Source organism: Selaginella moellendorffii, unplaced genomic scaffold (assembly GCF_000143415.4).
Source record: "Selaginella moellendorffii unplaced genomic scaffold, v1.0 SELMOscaffold_0, whole genome shotgun sequence".
Lineage (NCBI taxonomy): Eukaryota > Viridiplantae > Streptophyta > Lycopodiopsida > Selaginellales > Selaginellaceae > Selaginella > Selaginella moellendorffii.
Window position 1 is genome coordinate 6,825,996 of NW_003314261.1, and position 19,075 is coordinate 6,845,070.

Sequence of the window (19,075 nt, forward strand, 5' to 3'; positions counted from 1 at the left end):
AGAATATAAAGATTGTCTTAAATACAATGGTGTTTATCCCATATCCAAATTCGCAATCTAACACCATTCTATATTTAATAAGTTTCAAATTTGTCGTAAAGACTAACTTCTTATACTAAGGGTGAAAGATTAAAGCATGTGTTCCTAGGGGGAGGGTGGGGGGGAGTTGCAAGGGGTTCCAAACGTATAGTAGGGATAATAGGTTAGGCATAGTTGATCAACCTAAAGCATAGTTTAACTTTAATTTCTGTACCTATCTCTGTTTTGCATTTAATTTAGGTCTAAGTCTAAATTCCACACCATGCTAACTAATGGAATACCCATATCCTCACAATAGGGCATTAATATGTTGAAATAATGTTACTCCATTTGTTTTTATTTTGTATGTTGGTCTTGGCATTAGGATGTTGGTCACTCTAAGATTGTTTTAAGTCGTTCTGTGCTTTTATCCCTTCACTCTTTAGGCTAAATGTTCAAGAGTCACTTCATGTGCCAATTTCTTCACTCCTTGGTTACAAGCTTAGAAGTTTGGCTCTATTTCTTCATTTAATGGCCCAAGGCATTAAAACTTGGGTTTTGTATCATTGTCTTTAGATATATGGTTATTTTTCATACTAGATTATATAAACTTTCGCTTGGGCTCATAAAATAGATGTTAAATGTTCTATTTAATGTTAGCTTATCAGTGGTTTTATAAGTTATTCTATACCATAGGTTAAAGTAAATCTCCCCTAGGTTTGCTATGAGTGGCGAATAAACTAGTTTGTAGCTATTTAGCACGACAGTAGTGAATCCTTCCTATACATGATTAAGTGAATCAATCAAGACTATAATGATTAATTTATTAATTCAAATAGTCATTGCCGCATTCTCTTATAAACTTTTCTTGGATTGGATTAAAGGCAGTGCAAATGCAAGTTGGAGGTTTAATCAAAGTTGAGTTTGAAAAGAGAGTCATTAGGGACAAAGGATTAAACACGTAAAATATCTTCTCTTCCTCAAGAGATGATTTGCAATGAGGTGTTAATTTATTACTTATGTTCACATCATATAATCAAGAATCCTTATCTTAATGAATGTTAGTTATGATGGTCTTACAAATGGTGAGTTGTGGGATGAAGAGTGGTGAAATGCTAAATTATTTTGTCTATGCTTGCTATTAAAGATTACAATGTTTAATTTTTTTTTGGGGAACCTTGTTATTACTCTTTGAATAGTTTGGTGTTGGATTAGTATTGAGTTTTAGTTAAAAAGAGAGTGGCATAAACTTGTCTATGTTGTGAATAAAAGTTAATGGTGTTGAGTGTTGTAAATCTCTATTAATGGGGTATGGCATTTATGTTGTATTTTGTTGAATCGAGTTGGCACTTGATACTCACATAAACATTTATAGTAATGATATAGATATTACTCATGTTGTTGTTCAATTGATAATCAAGTCATTGTATATATATCATATATATGTGGTCATAAGTAATGTGTTTATGAAGTTGCTTTATCAAATGATGATCAACCATAAAGTGGAGTTTATTTGTATATAGTAGCATTGAAGTAGCTTTAACTAAGTTCTCAATGATGACCCATTATACTAAGCTTAAGTTGGTACTTTGTTTCCTTGAAAATTTGTAAAGTGATGGAAAAAGTTGTTCCATTCATTTGCGATAGTTTATTGGTTGATCTGTTAGCACTTGGAGTAGATTGTCAGATGGAAAAAGTGTGAAATTAAGGCATTGACATTGTTAGCACTTGTGTTAATAAAAGTGACATTATTATTTTGAGTGATAAAGAATTTTCTTTAAACCTTGATTTTTTATGTCATTTTTTTAATTAGTGTTTTATCTTCATATTAGATTTTGAAGGTGATTGAAGAAGAGTGTTAATGCAATGTGGATATCCAAAGATATGGTCTTCGTGATTGAGTCTTGGGTATTTATTTACATTTTTGCAGATATTGATGTTGGCAGAAATTTGGGCATAATATTCAATACTTAAGCATATAGAATTTATTTTGAAGTGAAAATTTGTGAAGTTGTTGGTAAGAGGAAGTTAGTTGAAATTTTGTATTTCTAAATTAGGAGTCATTCTTTCTTTAGGATAGAAAATTTTCCACAAATTTTTTTAGACTATTCCAATGGTTAGTATGCTGGTCAGTTTACTTGTAAACCATTCCATTTTCATAAGTCATTACACATTAGTGAAAGGGTTGAAGTTAACTTCGGTTAACTTAAACTTTAATATATAGTTTGTATGATGTAACCTAAAAGTGATGTTAACTTTTGGGGCTAAAGGCAATTGAGTTAAATAGAGTCTAGAGTTAGTGTAAAAAAGTGATTGTTGCACTTTTTTTAAAAAGGTAACTCTTGTACCTTTCTTTTGTAGTATTATGTTTAATAGTAGATTGCACTTTACATTTTTTTTAAAATTTTATGAGAGTAGTGAGTTTTTGCTGATTTTAATTTGGTCTTGGTAGCCTTGCACCTTGGTTGAGGACAATGATATCCAACTTAATTGTTTGCAATTGAAATGTATTTAAATTATATGCCCTATAAGGTTATAAAAGTCATAGGTACCAATGAAAAATTCTTATTTTTATATATAATTATCTCTTGCCACAATACTCCCTCTATAATGGTTGTAAATCATTTCTATTTTCCTTGCATTGAGGCTTTTATATAATAAAGATGCTCTAGGATCAAATTCCTAAAAGGAAAAATGGGATAAAGTCTATGAAATTGAATAAAAAAAGTTATAAACATTTCCAAGTAAATTCAAGTAGTCCACTCATACCCAATGTATTTATTTATTTATTCTTTTTTATAGTAACACTATTAGCAAGTGAATTTCTATATATCAAAAGTATATATAAATTTCAATGATGTTTTTAAAGAAATACATCTATACTAGGTATATTTAAATCCTTGCTCTCTCTCTCTTCATTTCATTTCATGGAATAAAGTGCTAAAGTAAATAAAGTATAGTTAAGAATTTTATAGGATTGGATTGAAGAGCATTTTTACTTAATCAAAGTAAGTATTTTTTATTTTTATTTTCTTTTTTTTTATCTCATCTTTTATAGGTTTTAAAATTTTTTTAGTATTTTTCTTTATCACTTATAGATTATCTAGATGAAGTGTCAAGAAAATGTCAATAATAATTAACACATATGTACATGTATGTTTTATATAGATTTGAAAGATGGTTTTCATTTGAAACACTTTTTCATCCCATTAAAACATCTTTAAAGACTTGTTTATATTTTAATTAATTCCTTGGTGGTATAATATTTATAACAATAAAGCAATAAAGGGAGGCCCATAGTAGATTTCATGGACATTGTTATTAAATTTTTTTTATAGATGTTATATTTGGTTAATAGCAAATTTGGCACATATAGGAGTGGCCTCCCAACTCTAGCACATTCTATCTTTAAATCCTCCAAGCCTTTTCTTGGTTTACAATTTTATATACACTTAACCTTATATAACTACCTTTATGCATTTCCATCTCTTCCTACTAAACATTAGTGGATTTTATTCAAATTTGTTTTGTGTTGTTATTAGCAGTTTTGGTGTTGAAGTCCACCAAGCAACATAATGTGTGTATAGTGGACCCCATTGCTGTGGCCTTACTATTATTAAAACCATTCCAATAAGATAATTGACTTGTTTTTTCATTTAAGCAATCATCTTTTATTTTTCAAAGTCACAAGAGTTTTAGATCCTTTTGTATATATGGAGAGAAATCTCAAAATTGTGTCATTAGTCATATTCAATATAATTCAAAAGCATTATAAGCTCTATAATGGCTTTGTCATTTAAAAGTTAATAAATACCTATGAGTTCCATTATACTATAGATCTATGGGAAACTTTAATGTTCTATAGGTATTAGTAAGTTTTGAGATGTATAGGAAGATGTTGTTTTAAAGTAGTATACTAATTTGTTAAGAAGAAGTACTTTGCAACATTATTACTAAAATAAAGATAAATAATATATTTTTTCATGCACATAATCAAATACTAATGCAAGTGGCACTGATTTGAATTTTGCTATATATATACATGTGTGTGTGTGTCTGTGTGTGGTATGCACTAATGCAAGATTATTTTGTGAGTTACACATGTCTGTTTAAACAATTCAATAATAAAACACATATGTGTTTTAAATTGATGTGATTGCAGTATAATTCAATCTTTTGCCACACCACCCACCCCATCCCTATCATTGTGATATATATGTGGAATAGATAGAGATGAACAAATTTGTGAGATATGACACAATGTAGAGTAGACATAGTCAGGTGTGATATAATCAATTTTGGAATATAAAATTTTACTATTCTAGTGCCGGCAAGGAGAGGCCTGCTTGTTGTTTCTTGTAGTGACGCAACCAAAATATTAAAATAGAACTTGGATAGATAAACCAATAGTGAACCCAAAATAATGCATGAGAGAGATTAGCAACAAACAAATTTTACTGTGCTGCTGGCATATACTCTTTGCACTTGTATTTTGTTATCGCAATTCACAACAAACAAAGTCTACTGTGCTACTGGCATATACTCTTTGCACTTGTATTTTATCATCATAATTCACAACAAACAAATTTTACTGTGCTGCTGGCATATACTCTTTGCACATGTATTTTGTCATCGTAATTCCAAGCCATTGTGGAAACACTAACTTGATACGCAGCTCTCAAACCTCCAGCCCAAGTTTCTTTTGCTCTGTGTCTGTCAGCAATGGCTCAGACCCCAAATCCAGAATCCCCATTGCTCAAGCTTCCCCGCTTCTTCTCTCTCAAAGCCGACAATGGTAAGTACCTCATGCTTAAGTCCGATGGCACCCTTGCATTCGAGTCCGACACCACCACCCGATACACCACACACGAGGCGGTCTACAATGCCAATGATTCCAACGCCTCCTTCGTCATTTGCTCCGCCAACAAGCACTTCTGGCGCCGCCACTCCTCCACCTCTGCTGTGGTAGCCGACCTCAAGAACCCACCCAGCGACACCGATGCCTCAAACCGGTTCAAGCTCCAGCCCGAGGTCGCCCCAGGAAAGGTGGCACTCTCCTCCGTCCAAGACGGTCTCTTCCTCAAGCGCTTCAACACCCAGTACCACGCGTTGCTCAAGGAGCCCAATGAGATCGTTTCCATGGTAGAAGTGGTGGAGTCGTCCTACTACGTTGTCAACATGCCCGAGTACGTGGGTCTCAAAGGTAACAATGCCAAGTACCTCAGCTGCCTCTCCGAGCCTATGGGCATTGGAGGCTTCCCGGACCAGTTCGCTTTCACAAACGAATCCGCGGATATTCGTGTTACCACCCACCAGGTACACTGCTGGTTTCGTCTTTCATCTGTTTTCACATTCCCAGGCCCCTCGACCAGGTGGCGTATCTCCTGAACGGCAAGATATCTCTTCGATCCAACCAAGCCGCCTCCTGGACTTCAAACAATTACTGGAAGGCCGATACAGACAAGTGGGTCGCACCTAGAGGTGACACTCCCGACTACGCTGAATGCCAGTTCGATCCAGTCCGAGTGAACAGCACCACACTCGCTCTCAAGGGTCCCAATGGCCTCTACCTTATGCGTGGAAGCCGATCCTGGGTCACCAATAATCCGGACGTGGTCTTTGCTGGGGCATCCGATTACGAGGAAACGTCCAGCCACCTGGTGGTCGAAGAAGCTGTGAGGAGCAGGCAAATCTTTAACGTGACGTATCTGCTAGATCTGGCGAGTGCGAGCGAGGAGGCGCCAATCGGTGTCGCCTATGGATCTGCCACGAACAGAGGCAGCGGGCCTGCTGAGATGGAGATCAGCGTGAGCAAGACCACCACAGTGAGCAACACCAGGTCCTTCCACAACTCGTTCACCTTCTCCGAGAGCATCACGCAGACTTTGACGCTCGGTGTGCCGTTCTTTGCCAACGAGAGCACCGAGATCCAGATCGGAGCCGAGCAAGAGTTTGGAAACCAGTGGGACGAGACTTTGTCCGAGGAAGTCACTTATCAGACGACTTACAAAGTGACGATTCCTCCAGGGAAAACGGTACGTAAGAGAATCTGCCTGTGCGCCTTTGCTCGATTGATTGACTGACATCCTCTGCTATCCATCCAGGGAACTGTGCAGGTTGTGATCAGCACTGCGAAACTGGCCATCCCGTTCCACTACAAGACGAGGGACACATCGCTCAATGGCGTGGAGCGTGAGCCTGTGGATCGCATCGACGGTGTCTTTGATGGCGTGCTGGCTTTCAGGACTGATGCGGACATATATGACGGCACCCAGACATATCGCATCCCTGTTCCCATGAAGCTCAACGTTGCGAAATAGAACAAAAATCCAAGGGAGCTGGTATAAGAAATAGAATAAAATGATGTTTGCTAAGATGGTTTTTAAGCAAATAAAGTTTGCCTTTATTGACTTTTCATTGACCAGGTTGACTGTATTTCAACTTAAACAAAACAATTGGTTTTAGGGTTTATAGGGATGGCGTTGTGCGCTTGGTGTCCTACCGCGCGCTTGCGCCTCGCCGTCCACCTCGACAGTCCAGCCTCCTTCCTCCCAATCGCTGCGCGCCATCGCCGTCCAGCTCTGGCTGATTGCCGGAGCCGCGGCGCTCCAATTCGCTCCAGGGATCGAGAATGCAGGGCCCAGGCAAGCGCGGGCGAGGATGTGAGCAGCGCCGCGCCTAGCAGCAGTCGATTGGAGGAGATTCTAGGTGTGGCGACGAGCTTGTATCCGGTCTACGTCGTCTTTGGTGGATTGCTCGCGCTGGCCAGGCCACAGGCTTATTCGTGGTTTGTGAGCAGGAGCCCCGGCTCTTACAGCTTTGCTCTGGGAGCGATCATGCTGTCCATGGGATTCACGCTCAAGCTCTCGGATCTGGCGGACGTCCTCCGGAGGCGCCCGGCCGCGGTAAAAAAACTTCATCCAAAGTTTCAAAGGTGTTGTTCTTCGTTTCGTGTTGGTTCTTTGGCTTCTTTTTCCCTTCTTTTCTTCTAACTTGGATGGTTTTCTTTCGCGTTTGGTTCTTAGATTGCCTTTGGATTCATGGCACAGTACGTGATTATGCCGGTCATGGGTGCTGCTACTAGCCGGTTCTTAAATCTCTCTCCCATGCTATCAGCTGGGCTCGTCTTGATGTCGTGCTGCCCGGGAGGAACCGCATCAAACGTCGTAAGTTTTCTAGTCTTTGATCTCGCGAGAACTTCTCTCAAAATCCATTTTTTTTCCAAAGGTGACTTACATCGCTCGAGGAGATGTTCCTCTCTCGATTATCATGACTGCGTGCACGACGATTGGAGCAGTCTTTGCTACACCGCTCTTGACACTGTCCTTTGCCGGAGCTTACATTCCTGTGGACGTCAAAGGCCTGGCTCTCAGCACTCTACAAGTGAGACTGGTTGTAAAGTTTCTTTGTTTTCTGTGACGCTCGGCTTTTCCAGGTAGTTCTTGCTCCAGTTCTTCTAGGTGCCTGGCTACAAGGACCGTTTCCACACGGTGTTGCCTTCATCAAGCCTTTTGCGCCCCTCGCAGCTGTCTTGATCTCGTCTCTACTTGCTAGCAGGTTTGTCCCTTTGGATTTCTTCTTTCGCTTGTCGAAACCATCGTATTGCAGTGTCTTCTCTGTAAATGTTGGCCTTTTGAGCTTCAATGACGCAGACTCGTCGTCTCTCTTGCTCGTTGCCACAGGCGTTGTTATGGTGCATACTGTTGGCTTCTTGTTGGGGTGAGTTATTCTCCAAACGTTGCACTGCTTGTTGACAAGTCTGCGCTGTTTTGGATGTAGATACGTTGCCTCCAAGGTTGCTGGGTTCGAAGAGCCACAGAGCCGAGCGATTTCAATCGAAGTTGGGATGCAGAACTCGTCTCTCGGCGTTGTTCTGGCAAACTCGCATTTTGCTTCTCCTCTAGCCTGTGTACCACCTGCGGTGTCGGCTGTATTGATGAACATCATGGGCAGCGCACTAGCGGTTGCATGGAGACACTTTGGAGACAAACCAGAGGACAGTCCGAGATAAAAAATCTCTTGTGTAGCCTTGCTAGTCTTCATTTTTTGCAGCAAATTACTGGTCGCTGCAAAGCAGAAAATTTGCTTTATATATGTAAGATATCACTTTGTACCTCTCAAATCTGTTAGTTTATGCATCCTTATACAACCGGCGGATGTGCTCGATATCAGCTGGGATCAGAGTGACTGGGCAACGCTTATACTGTCCAAAGGAAGAAGTCAGATAAGCAGAAAGGAAGAAAACACTATTTACCTGGGATATGTACTTGTATATGCAAGGATAACAAAAAACGTATCCAGATACAGCGGCCATGGCGGGATTTGTTCGCCTTTGCAGGCAAAGTGGACAAGTTCTAACGCTTTCCGGTAGAGGGATACCGTTTGGTGCCACCTACAAAGCGCACTCAGGACAAAAAAGAAGCTCTGAAACAGTTACCTTTGGTGGCGGTGGTGGTGGAGGCGGGGGATATATCGTAGGGGCCATGACTCGTTCCTCGGCAGATTGATACCACCATTCCATCATCTGAGGCTCGTGTTAGGAGTTGTATGGAACTGCAGTGGAAGGAGAGTGCGTACCTTAAAGAGAAATACTCCGGCAATAAGGCCTGTTTGAGCATAGTCCAGAAAAGTGTAAAGTGACTTCAAGAGGCCTCTTTGAACAGCCTATAGAGTCAAGTGATAAATCAGTCGCTCAACGGCATGAAGAGAAAGTGATCTTCACCTTCAAAGAAGCCGGGCCTCGAATCCGTTCATAGTCGTGATTTCTTCTTTCCTGGATATGTTTAGTTCCATCTAGCTTTACACAACAAGGTAAAACGACAAAGGTAAAACGACATCGTGATTACCAGCTCCTGTCCGGATGCACGGCGGACATAGACTCCGGTCAAGTACAAGGCTGGAGAATAGAACCGCGTTGCCTCGAGTAAATACAGCAATTGATATGCGAACGATAGTCCTGGAACGAGCATAAAGACTAGTAAGATAAGTTACATTCAAAACATACCTTCGTGAGTGGCGTGAATCCAAGGAAAGGAGTACGTGAGAAAAGCAACCAGATTAAGTTTCCAGCGTTGGAAGATGCTTCTATTGTTATGTGGAACAACTTCTTCCACTGGAGCACTGCTACTTCCCCATAACGCCGTTTGCAAAGCGCTGCCTCTTTGAGCCGTGTATGCTCCTTGCAACTTTGCCTTGATGTAAGGCAATCCAACCTTTACCATGTTGATAAAACAAAGTACGTGTGAATTCGGGAGTGGAGAAGATTTGCAGACGAAAGAACTTACCAGGAAAAATATCGAGAGGCTTTTTTGAGCTCTAGTCAGACCGGCTCTAGAAGGAAGCGACGATTTTTTCTGTGTCACATCGGTTACAATCTCCACTGGCTGTCTCCGTAAGCCATAAAGAGCTTCCGCGAAAGAAGCATCTGCCGCAAGGAAGAACCAAAAAAAAAAAAAAAGAATCATAGCGTCATGTCATGAATGTAAGCTAGCCATCACACAATACCCGCTGTCCGGACGTTGTGCGCCTCGAGAATTAGCATTAGAAATGCGAAGAACTCGTCGCTATAATCCAAAACCCTGTGCACAATGGGCCTTCTCTGTGCAATCACCTGAAAAATCGGCGAAGTTGTGAGATTTTCCTGCCCAGACGATGAAGAAAATCACGATTACCCCCAATGAATACATTAGCGCCGCTCTCAAGCTCTCCGGGAGCTGCTGCGCGGCCACCATCTCAAAGAATGTCGGCCGATCGCCCTCGCCCCCGACTTGCATCAACATCACTGCCCAAGCGCAAGAACCCTAAAACCTCTCCCCAAATTATTTGAATACTCAGAGGTCAACCCTTCCAACGGCCGGATGTCTTCCACGTGGCAGTAGTAGTAGCTATCCAGATTACGTCAACTGGGTCAGCAGATAAACGGCTAGGATTGGCCCCCCAAGAGCGTTAGGGCTCTACATACACTTCTTCTCAGGCCTGTAGATCTTTGCTCTCATTGGCGCTGCGAGTCGATCTCCGGTAAGAGCCGAGCTGCTGTGGCAGATTCCGCGGATTGGGAGCTGGATCTTTGTTGCGGAGGCCAGAGTGGAGGGAAATCCGCGAGCTGGAATGGTCAAGGCTAGGGTTTAGGCAGAATGCGGTGGTGGCAACGCATCACAGCCGAGCAGCACCCTTCTCTGTTCGATCACCGGCAGCAGCAGCAGCAGCAGCAGAGCCAAATGCAGCCCGATGGATTTGGAAGGGATGCGACCAGTCTGCGCAGCGTCTCTGCTGCCGCAAAGGCCTTTCTCTTGAACAAGCGCCGCTTGCGCCTCGACCCTGACAAGAAGCTCGTCTTTGAGTGTAAGTTCTTTCACTCTCTTTCTCTCCTTTGCTTGTAAAATCGATCTCTCACAGTTTAAAAATTTAGATGAACCGGGAAAGCAAGTCTCCAGCGCTGTGAAGATCAAGAATGTGAGCCGCTCCAATGTGGCATTCAAGGTGAGCATCTCGTTCTTCGTTTCGCATCGTCTTCTACTCTGATTTTCTCCTTGTGAAGTTCCAAACCACGGCACCAAAGAGCTGCTTCATGCGTCCTCCAAATGGAATCATCAAGCCGAACGAGACCATCTACGCAACTGGTATGAAGTTCCTCCGGTTCTTCGTGTTTTTTTACTCTTTCCCATCCCTTGGCAGTCGTCAAGTTCGTGGAGCAGCCAGAGCGTCCACAGCAGAAGAGAGCGAAGGAGAAGTTTAAGATTGTCAGCCTGAAAGTTAAGGACGGGGTCGAGTACACGCCAGAGCTGGTACGTCATAAGCTTGCAAAGTATGAGATCTAAGAGCCCTTCTCTTTCTCTCGCTCTCACTTCGCAAAACAGTTTGAAGAGCAGCGGGAACTAGTCACCGTTGAGAGAATACTGCAAGTGGTCTTTGTAGACCCGCAACACACTTCTCCGGTAAGATCATTCGCATTTTCCTTGCATCGAACTCACGAGTGATTCAATCGATCTCTGCTCGAGCAGGCGGAGCTGGAGAGGCTCCGGAAGCGTCTAGCGGAGGCCGAGGCAGCGCAGGAAGCCCGCAAGAAACCTTGTGAGGAGAAAAACCCCAAAGGAGCAGTCGTGGAGGGGCTTGTCATTGACGAATGGGTACCAAGTTTTTTTCCAATTCTCTCGTCACTCACAAACTTTGTCAATGATTTGCAGAAAGAGCGTCGAGAAAAGTATTTGGCGAGGCAGCAAGTTGAGGGAGCTGACTCTTACTAATAAGAAAAAGTAGGCTTTGAAGCTTTCGTGTTCGTTCACACAAAAGGGTTGTATGTGAAATATTATATATAGCATTTGACCATGGTAAAGTTCTTCCTTTCTTTCTGGGTTTAGGGTTCTTGAGGAGAAGGAGCGATGGAGAGAGCGAGCATGGAGGTAGCCGGCATGGCGGAGGAGGATCAGCAGCGAATTGCGGGCATGATCGATGCGCTGCAAGCCCGCGACAGGTAAATGTCTCTGCGTTGGATGGGATTTTGGGATGGATTTGGGCATTTTGGCGCAGCTTGAGGATGTATAACGCGCTGGTGGAGCGATGCTTTGGGCACTGCGTGGATTCCTTCCGGCGTAAGACGCTGGAGAAGCAGGAGGAGACGTGCGTGAAGCGCTGCGCGGAGAAATTTCTAAAGCACGCTATGCGGGTGAGCATGAGATTCCAGGAGCTCAACTATGACAAGGTTACACCGGACTAGAGAAGAGAGAATCTACTGGAATATTTATTTAGCTCTTGGTTTGTGCTTGAAACGTTTTAATAAATCCTAGCCGTTCAATCTCAAGTTTAATTGTTGTGATGAGACAAGCCTAGGTTTGTTTTCTAGGGTTCTTGGAGGATCAAGAATGGGCGGGCAGGCGCTTGCCTGTGATCATGGATTGCATTTCTCTCCTCGGGGAGTGATCAGCATCGTTCCATCTCGCCATGGCGTGAGAATTCCGCTTCGGCGTCATTGGAGCGGCAGGAGAGGTGTTTTTGCGATGCAATCATCGCCGCGCATGCCATCGCTTGGTGCGGTGGTTTCGACTGCTTCCCGGGCCCTGGCGGCGGTGCTGTGCTGCGCGGCGATCACTGTGGCTGCTCTACCGGCGATGCTTTCTTGGCAGAAAGGATTGAATGCCACTGTCTGGGTCGCGAATCATACCATTCCAGGTGAGTGAAATGAGTAAAGTATCATTTCTTAGCAAGATCTCTTCCAGGGAAACTTCGAGTTCGCAAGGCCACCCTTGGCTGGACGAAGCCTGTGGATTTGGAAGGAATTTGTCTCGAGGATGGTGATGGAGAGCGTGTTCTTGACATCCAAAACATCACGACTAAGGCGTCGCTTTTCTCGATCGTAACCGGAAGGAGTGGTTTCGGTAAGAATGGAAAAGAGATATAACTTCCTAGTTTACTCTTTTTCCTTCTTTGTTTCCAGATTTCATGAGAGAAAATCAAAACGTGGTTTCACAGGGGATTGCACGGTTTCTTCGCTATGGATGAACTTGCTCGAGGATCCAGAGACCGGAATCTCTCGTCTTGCTCGTGCGGTGGAATCCTCGACTCGTAAAGCACATCAGCAACCGAAGAAGAAAAATGCCGTTGTTTCGACCGGAGTCGTGAAACTGGCATCCGACTTCAAGGCTGTTAATGGAGGATTGACGATTCGTGGCGGAGAGCTGCTTCTTCCAGCTGACGCAGCGGCTGCTCTTGGAGAGAAAATATTTGTCGACGTTCTGGTTGGCAGTCCTGCGAAAGAAAGATCCGAGGCTCTTAAGTCGGGTGGTGGTCTTCGTTCGTTGCCGGTGCAAATCAATGCCTGGTCGGATTGTCTTCAAGCACAGGTGCTTGGATTTCTCAATGCTTCGAATCAGAAGGTCGAGCTCATCGAGCCTATAAAAATCGAGGTACTGTTTTCTCTTTCGTCAATGATTGAGAAACTTATATATCTTTTCGTTTGTCGCAGATGGATCTCACTCCTGAGCTCGGTCGCCTCTACCTTGCTCGAGTGAATCCTTTGCTAGGGTATATAGTCGGTCCTGCTGTGGCCGAAAATGACATGCCTGACGTGATCTTGGAAGTCATTCCAAAAGAAATGAAGTTTCCTGCCGATGAATACAAGCTACGCTTCGAACCAATGAGTGTGGTAAGCTGTTCAAAGTTGTACTTTCTTGTTCCTTCCCGAAAGTGCCAACTGTTTTAATGTCATCCTCTATAGGTATTGGCAAGAGGACCTATTCTCGATGGGATCTTCACGCTGCTTTCGCGAAGCAAAAACAAGGACGAAGTCTCCGGTGGAAAACGCCAGCTCAAGATGGAAACCAGTGCTATCGAGGCCGTAGCCAATGTGGATGGTCATTTAACGTGCCGACGCATTGATCTTCTCATTGGGGGTATGCTCTTGGATTCACTACTTGTTCTTACTATTTCATCTCTAAACAGGCAAAGTTCATATTGCTACCTGGGGCGCGTTCAACTGGATCGAAGAGAAAATGAACACAAAACTAGTGATTCCACAGACAACCCTGAAAGACTTTCTAGGATTGAACAACCTTCCGAAAAACTTCCATTTCCAGGTGATTAACCATCTCTCTCTCTTTACAGTTTTTTTCAGCTATATTTTTCCGTGTAGGTTCCTGTCCGAGGAACTTTCGATCGACCACAGATCGATCTCGGAGCTGCTGTCTTTCGAATCGCGCAGCTAACTCTCCACCAACAAGCTGGCCCTTTCGCGAAAAGCTTGGTCGGAAGCTTTGACGATTCCACACCGGACCATGATGTTCCAGAACCCATCGATGTTCTTCCCTGGCAAGCTCACAAGTCAGGCGCGTGAACAAGACCTTTTCCAAAGGTAAAAGTTACTCTTCTTTCCTCGTGGGTTTTCTCAAGTACTTGTAACTTTGACATCACGGTTATTTTTCAGAGTAACAGCAAACCACACTGTAATAACGGGTACGTATGGCATCTTTTGAAGTGGTATTATGGTCAACGTCCGGAATATCGTATTTTTCCCGTAACCTCCAAAACACCACTTTCAGCATGGGGCCTACGTTCGTACACAAATGGGACACTCCAATTCTTGTGAATCACTTGCTTTAATTTTTTTTTTCTGTGTGAGTCACGCAACAAGCTATCAATATGCAATCAAGGGAGTCGAGAAATTTGATCCAATTGGATCGAATTCGATCATCGCATAGGTGTAAAGGATTAAGGCGAAAAGAGGCAACGCACTCTCGCAAAGAGCTGCGTAAAGAGAGGCCAATTGTCCGAAAAGATCAAAAAGATAGGTGGAATCGTTACACTATGATGTTAAGAGAACCTTGATCATTGTGTCATGCTCGGTACTGTCGTACGCGTGAGCCACTCCTGGTTTGAGCCACGTGGTACGAAACGCCGGTCAACTCGCCGGCTTGGAATAATGGCGGGACATTCCGTCCTCGCCGGCGGGAAGAGTAACGGCGCTGGATCACGCCGTCTGCCACGTGGGATATAGAAGCTTCACTTCGCCGCCCGCGATATGTGTGTCCCGTTGCAAACGTTCCAGTGTGGTTTTTATTTTTGCCGCCTCTAGGGTTCTTGCGCGAAATATTTGGCTCTCTCTGACCGATAGGATCGATCGGAAGCTGGAAGGTCAAATTGGCGGCGAGGAATCGAAGGGATGCGCGCGGCGCTAGCGAGCGTTTCTAGGTGGCCTACTCTACTCGCGCCTCTCAAATCAGTTAGTTTTCTCTCCTCTGCTCTCTATCTGTGATGTGGAGCGTCTCTTTCGTGCTGACAGGATCGTTGCGCTTCTTTCCCCCTTGCAGATCGCTCTCGGAAACGTTTGGTGCTGGAATTCGTTCTTGACGGCATACATTGGGCATGAACCGTGAGAAAATTCGTCCGAGAGTAAGCCTTGAATGAGACGCTTTTTGCTTCCAGGCCTTACATCTTGTCCAGGAATTCGCGAGACAATGTGTTCTGGGAGGCTTGTCTTCTAAGCAAGCAATCCTTGTGATAGACGCTGGCATTTATGTGAGCGGGGTGTCGCGTTTGATTTCGTGAGGTAGGAGCGGTGTTAGTGCAATCCAGTCTAGATCTCTTGGTGGTGGTGCATTTATGAGGCAGCGAGCTAGAGAGGATCATAGGTAGACCAATTTTTTGTGATTTTTGCGGGAGTTTTCTTTGTAAGAGGGGAGCTGTTTTTCTTTCTTTGTTTCCTTTTTTGGATGCTTTAGCGATTCGCCATTGAGTGAAAGCGGCTCCAGGTTCAGTCCCGGGATCCAGATTAAACTAATGCTGCCGCGGACAGCAGCCAGACTGGATCACTGTGTCTCTTGCAAAATTGGGCTTTTTGTTGCTGCATGCTCCTGCGAGATGGTCGATTTCTGTGACGTTTTTTTCTTCTTCTCGAGATCGAGGGACAGTCATAGAAGTTGAGCGAGGGACAGTCGTAGAAGGTTCTTTGATTGGAGTGACAGCGATGGTAGGAGATAAAATTCACATTGACGAGCTTTTTTGAACAAGGGAGGTGTGCGCCGAGACCTTGGCTCCCGGAAGATGGGAAAGAAGGTGGTGGTGGAGATTTTGAGCGCGCACAATCTCATGCCCAAGGACGGGCACGGCTCCGCCAATGCGTACTGCATTGTGGAGTTCGACGGGCAGCGGCAGGCAACCAAGGTGAAGACCAAGGATTTGAATCCGGTGTGGAACGAGAAGCTCGAGTTTCAAGTCCGGGATGCGCAAAGCATGGCTCAGGAGGCTGTCCGGATTGAGGTGCTCACGGCGCATCCAAAGGAGAAGAACAACAGGAAGAAGGATGGATTTCTGGGAAGAGTCCGGATTGAGGGAATTAGCATCAAGAAACAGGGGGACGAGGCGATTGTGAGCTATTTGCTGCAGAAGAGAAGCCCCTTCTCGCACATCAAGGGGGAGCTCCGGGTCAAGGTGTACTGGGTGGACGAGGCCAAGAAGGAGGAGGCCAAGAAGGGAGAGGAGAAGAAAGATGGCGACAAGAAAGATGGAGAGAAGAAGGAAGGAGAGAAGAAAAATGGCGAGAAGAAGGACGAGAAGAAAGTTGAGAGGCCGCCACCCCCGACTGTGGTTCCAGCGGCCGATTACGTCCTGAAGGAGCGAGCTCCGGTGGTGACAGAGAAGGTGAGGACGTATGATCTGGTGGAGAAAATGCTGTATCTCTACGTCCGCGTCGTCAAAGGGAGGAACATCAGCAAGGAAGAGCCGTATGTGGTGATCAAGTTTGGAGAAGCTGTGGTCGCGAAGAAGAAGGCAACAAAGAAGGACAAAGTTGCTGTGTGGGAGGAAGTCTTTGCGTTCAGCAAAGACAAGATCCAGGGGCCGACAGTGGAGATTGTCGTTGCCGAGGACGAGAAGGGAAGCAAAGATTTGGGGAGCGTCGTGCTCGAGATCAGCGACATTCCATTCCGTGTTCCGGACAGTCCTCTCGCTCCTCAGTGGCACTCCCTGGAAGATCGGAAAACCCGCGTGAAGAAGGATGAAGGCGAGGTGATGCTGGCAGTCTGGTCTGGGACACAGGAGGACGAGAGTTTTCCAATCGCCTGGCAGTCGGACACAGGTGGTCACGCGCACACAAAGGCCAAAGTGTATTTATCTCCCAAGCTCTGGTACCTGATGGTGAACGTGATCGAGGCACAGGACCTGGCCGTCTCGGACAAGTCGCGCTTTCCAAACGTCTGCGCACGAGTGACTCTCGGGCCATACCAGAAGTGGACGACCACGTTCCCGAAAACTCCCAGCGCCAGTCCGATGTGGAACGAGAGCAAGATGTTCGTAGCCGCGGAGCCTTTCGAGGAGCACCTGGTGGTGTTCGTGGAGGACAAAGTTTCCGCGGACAAGGCTGAGGTTCTCGGCAGCGTCAAGATCTCTCTCGCCGGCAACAAGCAGATCGCAAGGAGGAGCGATCCAAAGGAACCGGTGGCGTCCTTCTGGTACAACTTGGACAAGAACGGAGACAAGGGATTCAAAGGCCGCGTCCACCTGAGGCTGAGCTTCGAAGGCGGTTACCACGTCATGGACGAGTCGACGAGCTACATCAGCGACATGAGACCCACGGCTAAGCACCTGTGGAAGAAAAGCCTGGGGATCCTCCAAGTCGGGATTCTCCAAGCGAAGGCTCTCCTGCCGATGAAGAACAAGGACGGGCGCGGCACCACCGACGCCTACTGCGTCGCAAAGTATGGGCCGAAGTGGATCCGGACGAGAACCGTGGTGGACAGCCTCAACCCGAAGTGGAACGAGCAGTACACCTGGGAAGTCTACGACCCATGCACCGTCGTCACCATTTGCGTCTTCGACAATTGCCACCTTAGCGACAACAGCAGCAACGCGCAGCCCGACGGCCTCATCGGCAAGATCCGGATCCGCCTGTCCACGCTCGAGAGCAACAAGGTGTACGCCAACTCGTATCCGCTCATCGCCCTCCAGCCCAGCGGCGTCAAGAAGATGGGCGAACTCGAGATCACGGTCCGGTTGGCGACCACGACGCTCATCCACGTCCTCCAGGCCTACTTCCAGCCGCCGCTGCCGAAGCTCCACTACACGCGTCCACTGCCGGTGGCCGAGCAGGAGATGCTACGCATCGAGGCCATCCGGATCGTGGCCGGGAGGCTGGGACGAGCGGAGCCACCGCTCCGGCAGGAGGTGATCCGCTACATGCTCGACACCGAGTCCAACATGTTTAGCATGCGGAGGAGCCGAGCGAACTACGCGCGGCTGACGAACGTCCTCTCGGGCCTGGTGGTGGTGTCGAACTGGTTCCACGAGATCTGCAAGTGGTCGTCGCCGGTGACAACGCTGCTGGTTCACGTCCTCTTCCTCATCCTCGCCTGGTTCCCGGAGCTCATCCTGCCGACGCTCTTCCTCTACCTCTTCCTCATCGGGGTGGCGCACTACCGGCACAGGCCGCGAGCGCCGCCGTCCATGGACGCGCAGCTCTCGCACGCCACAGATGGGTTATCCCCGGACGAGCTGGACGAGGAATTCGACACCATTTTCACGAAGAAGCACCCGGATCTCGTCAAGGCGAGGTATGAGAGGCTGAGGCTGGCGGCGAGCCGGCTCCAGACGGTGGTGGGCGACATCGCTGCGCAGGGGGAGAGGGTCCATGCGCTGCTCAGCTGGAGGGATCCTCGGGCGACGGGGATCTTCATCACGTTTTGCTTCATGCTGGCCATCGTCTTGTACGTGGTGCCGTTCAAGGTGATCGCCATCCTGGTGGGGCTGTATGCGATGAGGCATCCCAGGTTCCGGGACAAGTCGCCCAGCGTGCCCATGAATTTCTTCCGCAGGTTGCCATCGCTGGCCGATCGGATTCTGTGAAAGAAGGAACCAAGTTTTTGCTTTTTACTTTAAACCCTTAGAACTTAAGAAAAGGAGAAAAGTTGTTTCTTTTTGCGTCAGCCGAGAGTCGAACTCGGGTCTATTGCTTGGAAGGCAATTATCCTTACCGTTGGACTACTGACGCATTTTTATGAGTAACTAAGATGGGTTAATATTAGTTAACTTTGGCTTACTTTAAATTCTTTAAAAGCTTGCGTCAGCCAGTCGAACTCGGGTCTATTGCTTGGAAGGCAATTGACACATTTTATAACCTTCAAACATGCGTCAGCCGAGAGTCGAACTCGGGTCTATTGCTTGGAAGGCAATTATTCTACCCGCTGGACTAGTGACGCATTTTTATGAGTAACTAAGACTGGTTAGTAGTCCTAGTTAACTTTGGCTTACTTTAAATTCTATTGCTTGGAAGGCAATTGACACATTTTATAACCTTCAAACATGCGTCAGCCGAGAGTCGAACTCCGGTCTATTGCTGGAAGGCAATTATCCTAACCGTTGGACTACTGACGCATTTTCGTCCTAACGAAAAAGGGTTAAACTAGTTAGTTAATCGCATTCTTAGGGTTCTTTATGTGCTGTTAGGGTTTTGGTCGAGCGCCTCCTTTTTCTTTGCGGCGCGCTTCCTCTTCGTGCCTGTGACAATGGCGCTCGCACATCGTTCTCGCAAAGCTTCTAATGCCGCGATGCTTTGGTCTGTGGGTCGTCAGGCTTC

The 19,075-nt window shown here is 45.8% G+C and overlaps 7 protein-coding genes and 2 non-coding genes across 13 annotated transcripts; 6 read left to right on the plus strand and 3 right to left on the minus strand.

Annotated features, from left to right (window-relative positions):
• The first annotated feature begins 4,690 nt into the window (after window positions 1-4,690).
• LOC9643140 lies at window positions 4,691-6,430 on the plus strand. The gene is made up of 3 exons (XM_002960638.2): window positions 4,691-5,334; window positions 5,391-6,053; window positions 6,123-6,430. The coding sequence occupies exons 1-3, from the start codon at window positions 4,741-4,743 to the stop codon at window positions 6,336-6,338; spliced, it is 1,473 nt and encodes a 490-aa protein (XP_002960684.1). The 5' UTR covers window positions 4,691-4,740; the 3' UTR covers window positions 6,339-6,430.
• Window positions 6,431-6,478: 48 nt separating this feature from the next.
• On the plus strand, window positions 6,479-8,140 carry LOC112345917 (probable sodium/metabolite cotransporter BASS2, chloroplastic). 2 transcript variants are annotated; one of them, XM_024673635.1, is made up of 6 exons: window positions 6,479-6,923; window positions 7,044-7,184; window positions 7,246-7,401; window positions 7,454-7,575; window positions 7,627-7,737; window positions 7,798-8,140. In XM_024673635.1, exons 1-6 carry the CDS (start codon window positions 6,495-6,497, stop codon window positions 8,027-8,029), a joined length of 1,191 nt encoding a protein of 396 aa, XP_024529403.1. In that variant the 5' UTR covers window positions 6,479-6,494; the 3' UTR covers window positions 8,030-8,140. The 2 variants fall into 2 exon arrangements, with proteins under 2 accessions (XP_024529403.1, XP_024529398.1); XM_024673630.1 differs by having other exon boundaries at window positions 7,454-7,737.
• Window positions 8,027-9,815, minus strand: LOC9633058 (peroxisome biogenesis protein 12). Of its 2 annotated transcripts, XM_024673648.1 has the most exons (11): window positions 9,690-9,815; window positions 9,523-9,628; window positions 9,303-9,442; window positions 9,023-9,230; window positions 8,865-8,974; window positions 8,741-8,815; window positions 8,596-8,682; window positions 8,456-8,542; window positions 8,273-8,410; window positions 8,133-8,221; window positions 8,027-8,084 (listed from the first exon to the last, which is right to left on the minus strand). In XM_024673648.1, exons 1-10 carry the CDS (start codon window positions 9,795-9,797, stop codon window positions 8,150-8,152), a joined length of 1,131 nt encoding a protein of 376 aa, XP_024529416.1. In that variant the 5' UTR covers window positions 9,798-9,815; the 3' UTR covers window positions 8,027-8,084; window positions 8,133-8,149. The 2 variants fall into 2 exon arrangements, with proteins under 2 accessions (XP_024529416.1, XP_024529412.1); XM_024673644.1 differs by having other exon boundaries at window positions 8,027-8,221.
• A 138-nt stretch (window positions 9,816-9,953) lies between these two features.
• Window positions 9,954-11,354, plus strand: LOC9643141 (vesicle-associated protein 4-2). 2 transcript variants are annotated; one of them, XM_002960639.2, is made up of 7 exons: window positions 9,954-10,359; window positions 10,427-10,497; window positions 10,556-10,637; window positions 10,693-10,802; window positions 10,875-10,952; window positions 11,019-11,144; window positions 11,202-11,354. In XM_002960639.2, exons 1-7 carry the CDS (start codon window positions 10,152-10,154, stop codon window positions 11,259-11,261), a joined length of 735 nt encoding a protein of 244 aa, XP_002960685.2. In that variant the 5' UTR covers window positions 9,954-10,151; the 3' UTR covers window positions 11,262-11,354. The 2 variants fall into 2 exon arrangements, with proteins under 2 accessions (XP_002960685.2, XP_024527631.1); XM_024671863.1 differs by having other exon boundaries at window positions 11,019-11,350.
• An 18-nt stretch (window positions 11,355-11,372) lies between these two features.
• Window positions 11,373-11,815, plus strand: LOC9633059 (mitochondrial import inner membrane translocase subunit Tim9). Its single transcript, XM_002960640.2, has 2 exons — window positions 11,373-11,488; window positions 11,545-11,815. Exons 1-2 carry the CDS (start codon window positions 11,397-11,399, stop codon window positions 11,729-11,731), a joined length of 279 nt encoding a protein of 92 aa, XP_002960686.2. The 5' UTR covers window positions 11,373-11,396; the 3' UTR covers window positions 11,732-11,815.
• An 18-nt stretch (window positions 11,816-11,833) lies between these two features.
• LOC112345352 lies at window positions 11,834-14,345 on the plus strand. The gene is made up of 8 exons (XM_024671856.1): window positions 11,834-12,183; window positions 12,231-12,389; window positions 12,484-12,917; window positions 12,977-13,156; window positions 13,229-13,403; window positions 13,453-13,586; window positions 13,643-13,861; window positions 13,934-14,345. Exons 1-7 carry the CDS (start codon window positions 11,877-11,879, stop codon window positions 13,841-13,843), a joined length of 1,590 nt encoding a protein of 529 aa, XP_024527624.1. The 5' UTR covers window positions 11,834-11,876; the 3' UTR covers window positions 13,844-13,861; window positions 13,934-14,345.
• A 243-nt stretch (window positions 14,346-14,588) lies between these two features.
• LOC9643142 (protein QUIRKY) lies at window positions 14,589-18,414 on the plus strand. 2 transcript variants are annotated; one of them, XM_024677222.1, is made up of 3 exons: window positions 14,589-14,728; window positions 14,789-14,898; window positions 14,950-18,414. In XM_024677222.1, exon 3 carries the CDS (start codon window positions 15,550-15,552, stop codon window positions 18,343-18,345), a length of 2,796 nt encoding a protein of 931 aa, XP_024532990.1. In that variant the 5' UTR covers window positions 14,589-14,728; window positions 14,789-14,898; window positions 14,950-15,549; the 3' UTR covers window positions 18,346-18,414. The 2 variants fall into 2 exon arrangements, with proteins under 2 accessions (XP_024532990.1, XP_002960687.1); XM_002960641.2 differs by having other exon boundaries at window positions 14,817-14,898.
• Window positions 18,415-18,418: 4 nt separating this feature from the next.
• On the minus strand, window positions 18,419-18,490 carry TRNAG-UCC. The gene has a single exon. It is a non-coding gene; the product is annotated as a tRNA-Gly (tRNA).
• A 136-nt stretch (window positions 18,491-18,626) lies between these two features.
• On the minus strand, window positions 18,627-18,698 carry TRNAG-UCC. Its single transcript has one exon. It is a non-coding gene; the product is annotated as a tRNA-Gly (tRNA).
• Window positions 18,699-19,075: the final 377 nt, after the last annotated feature.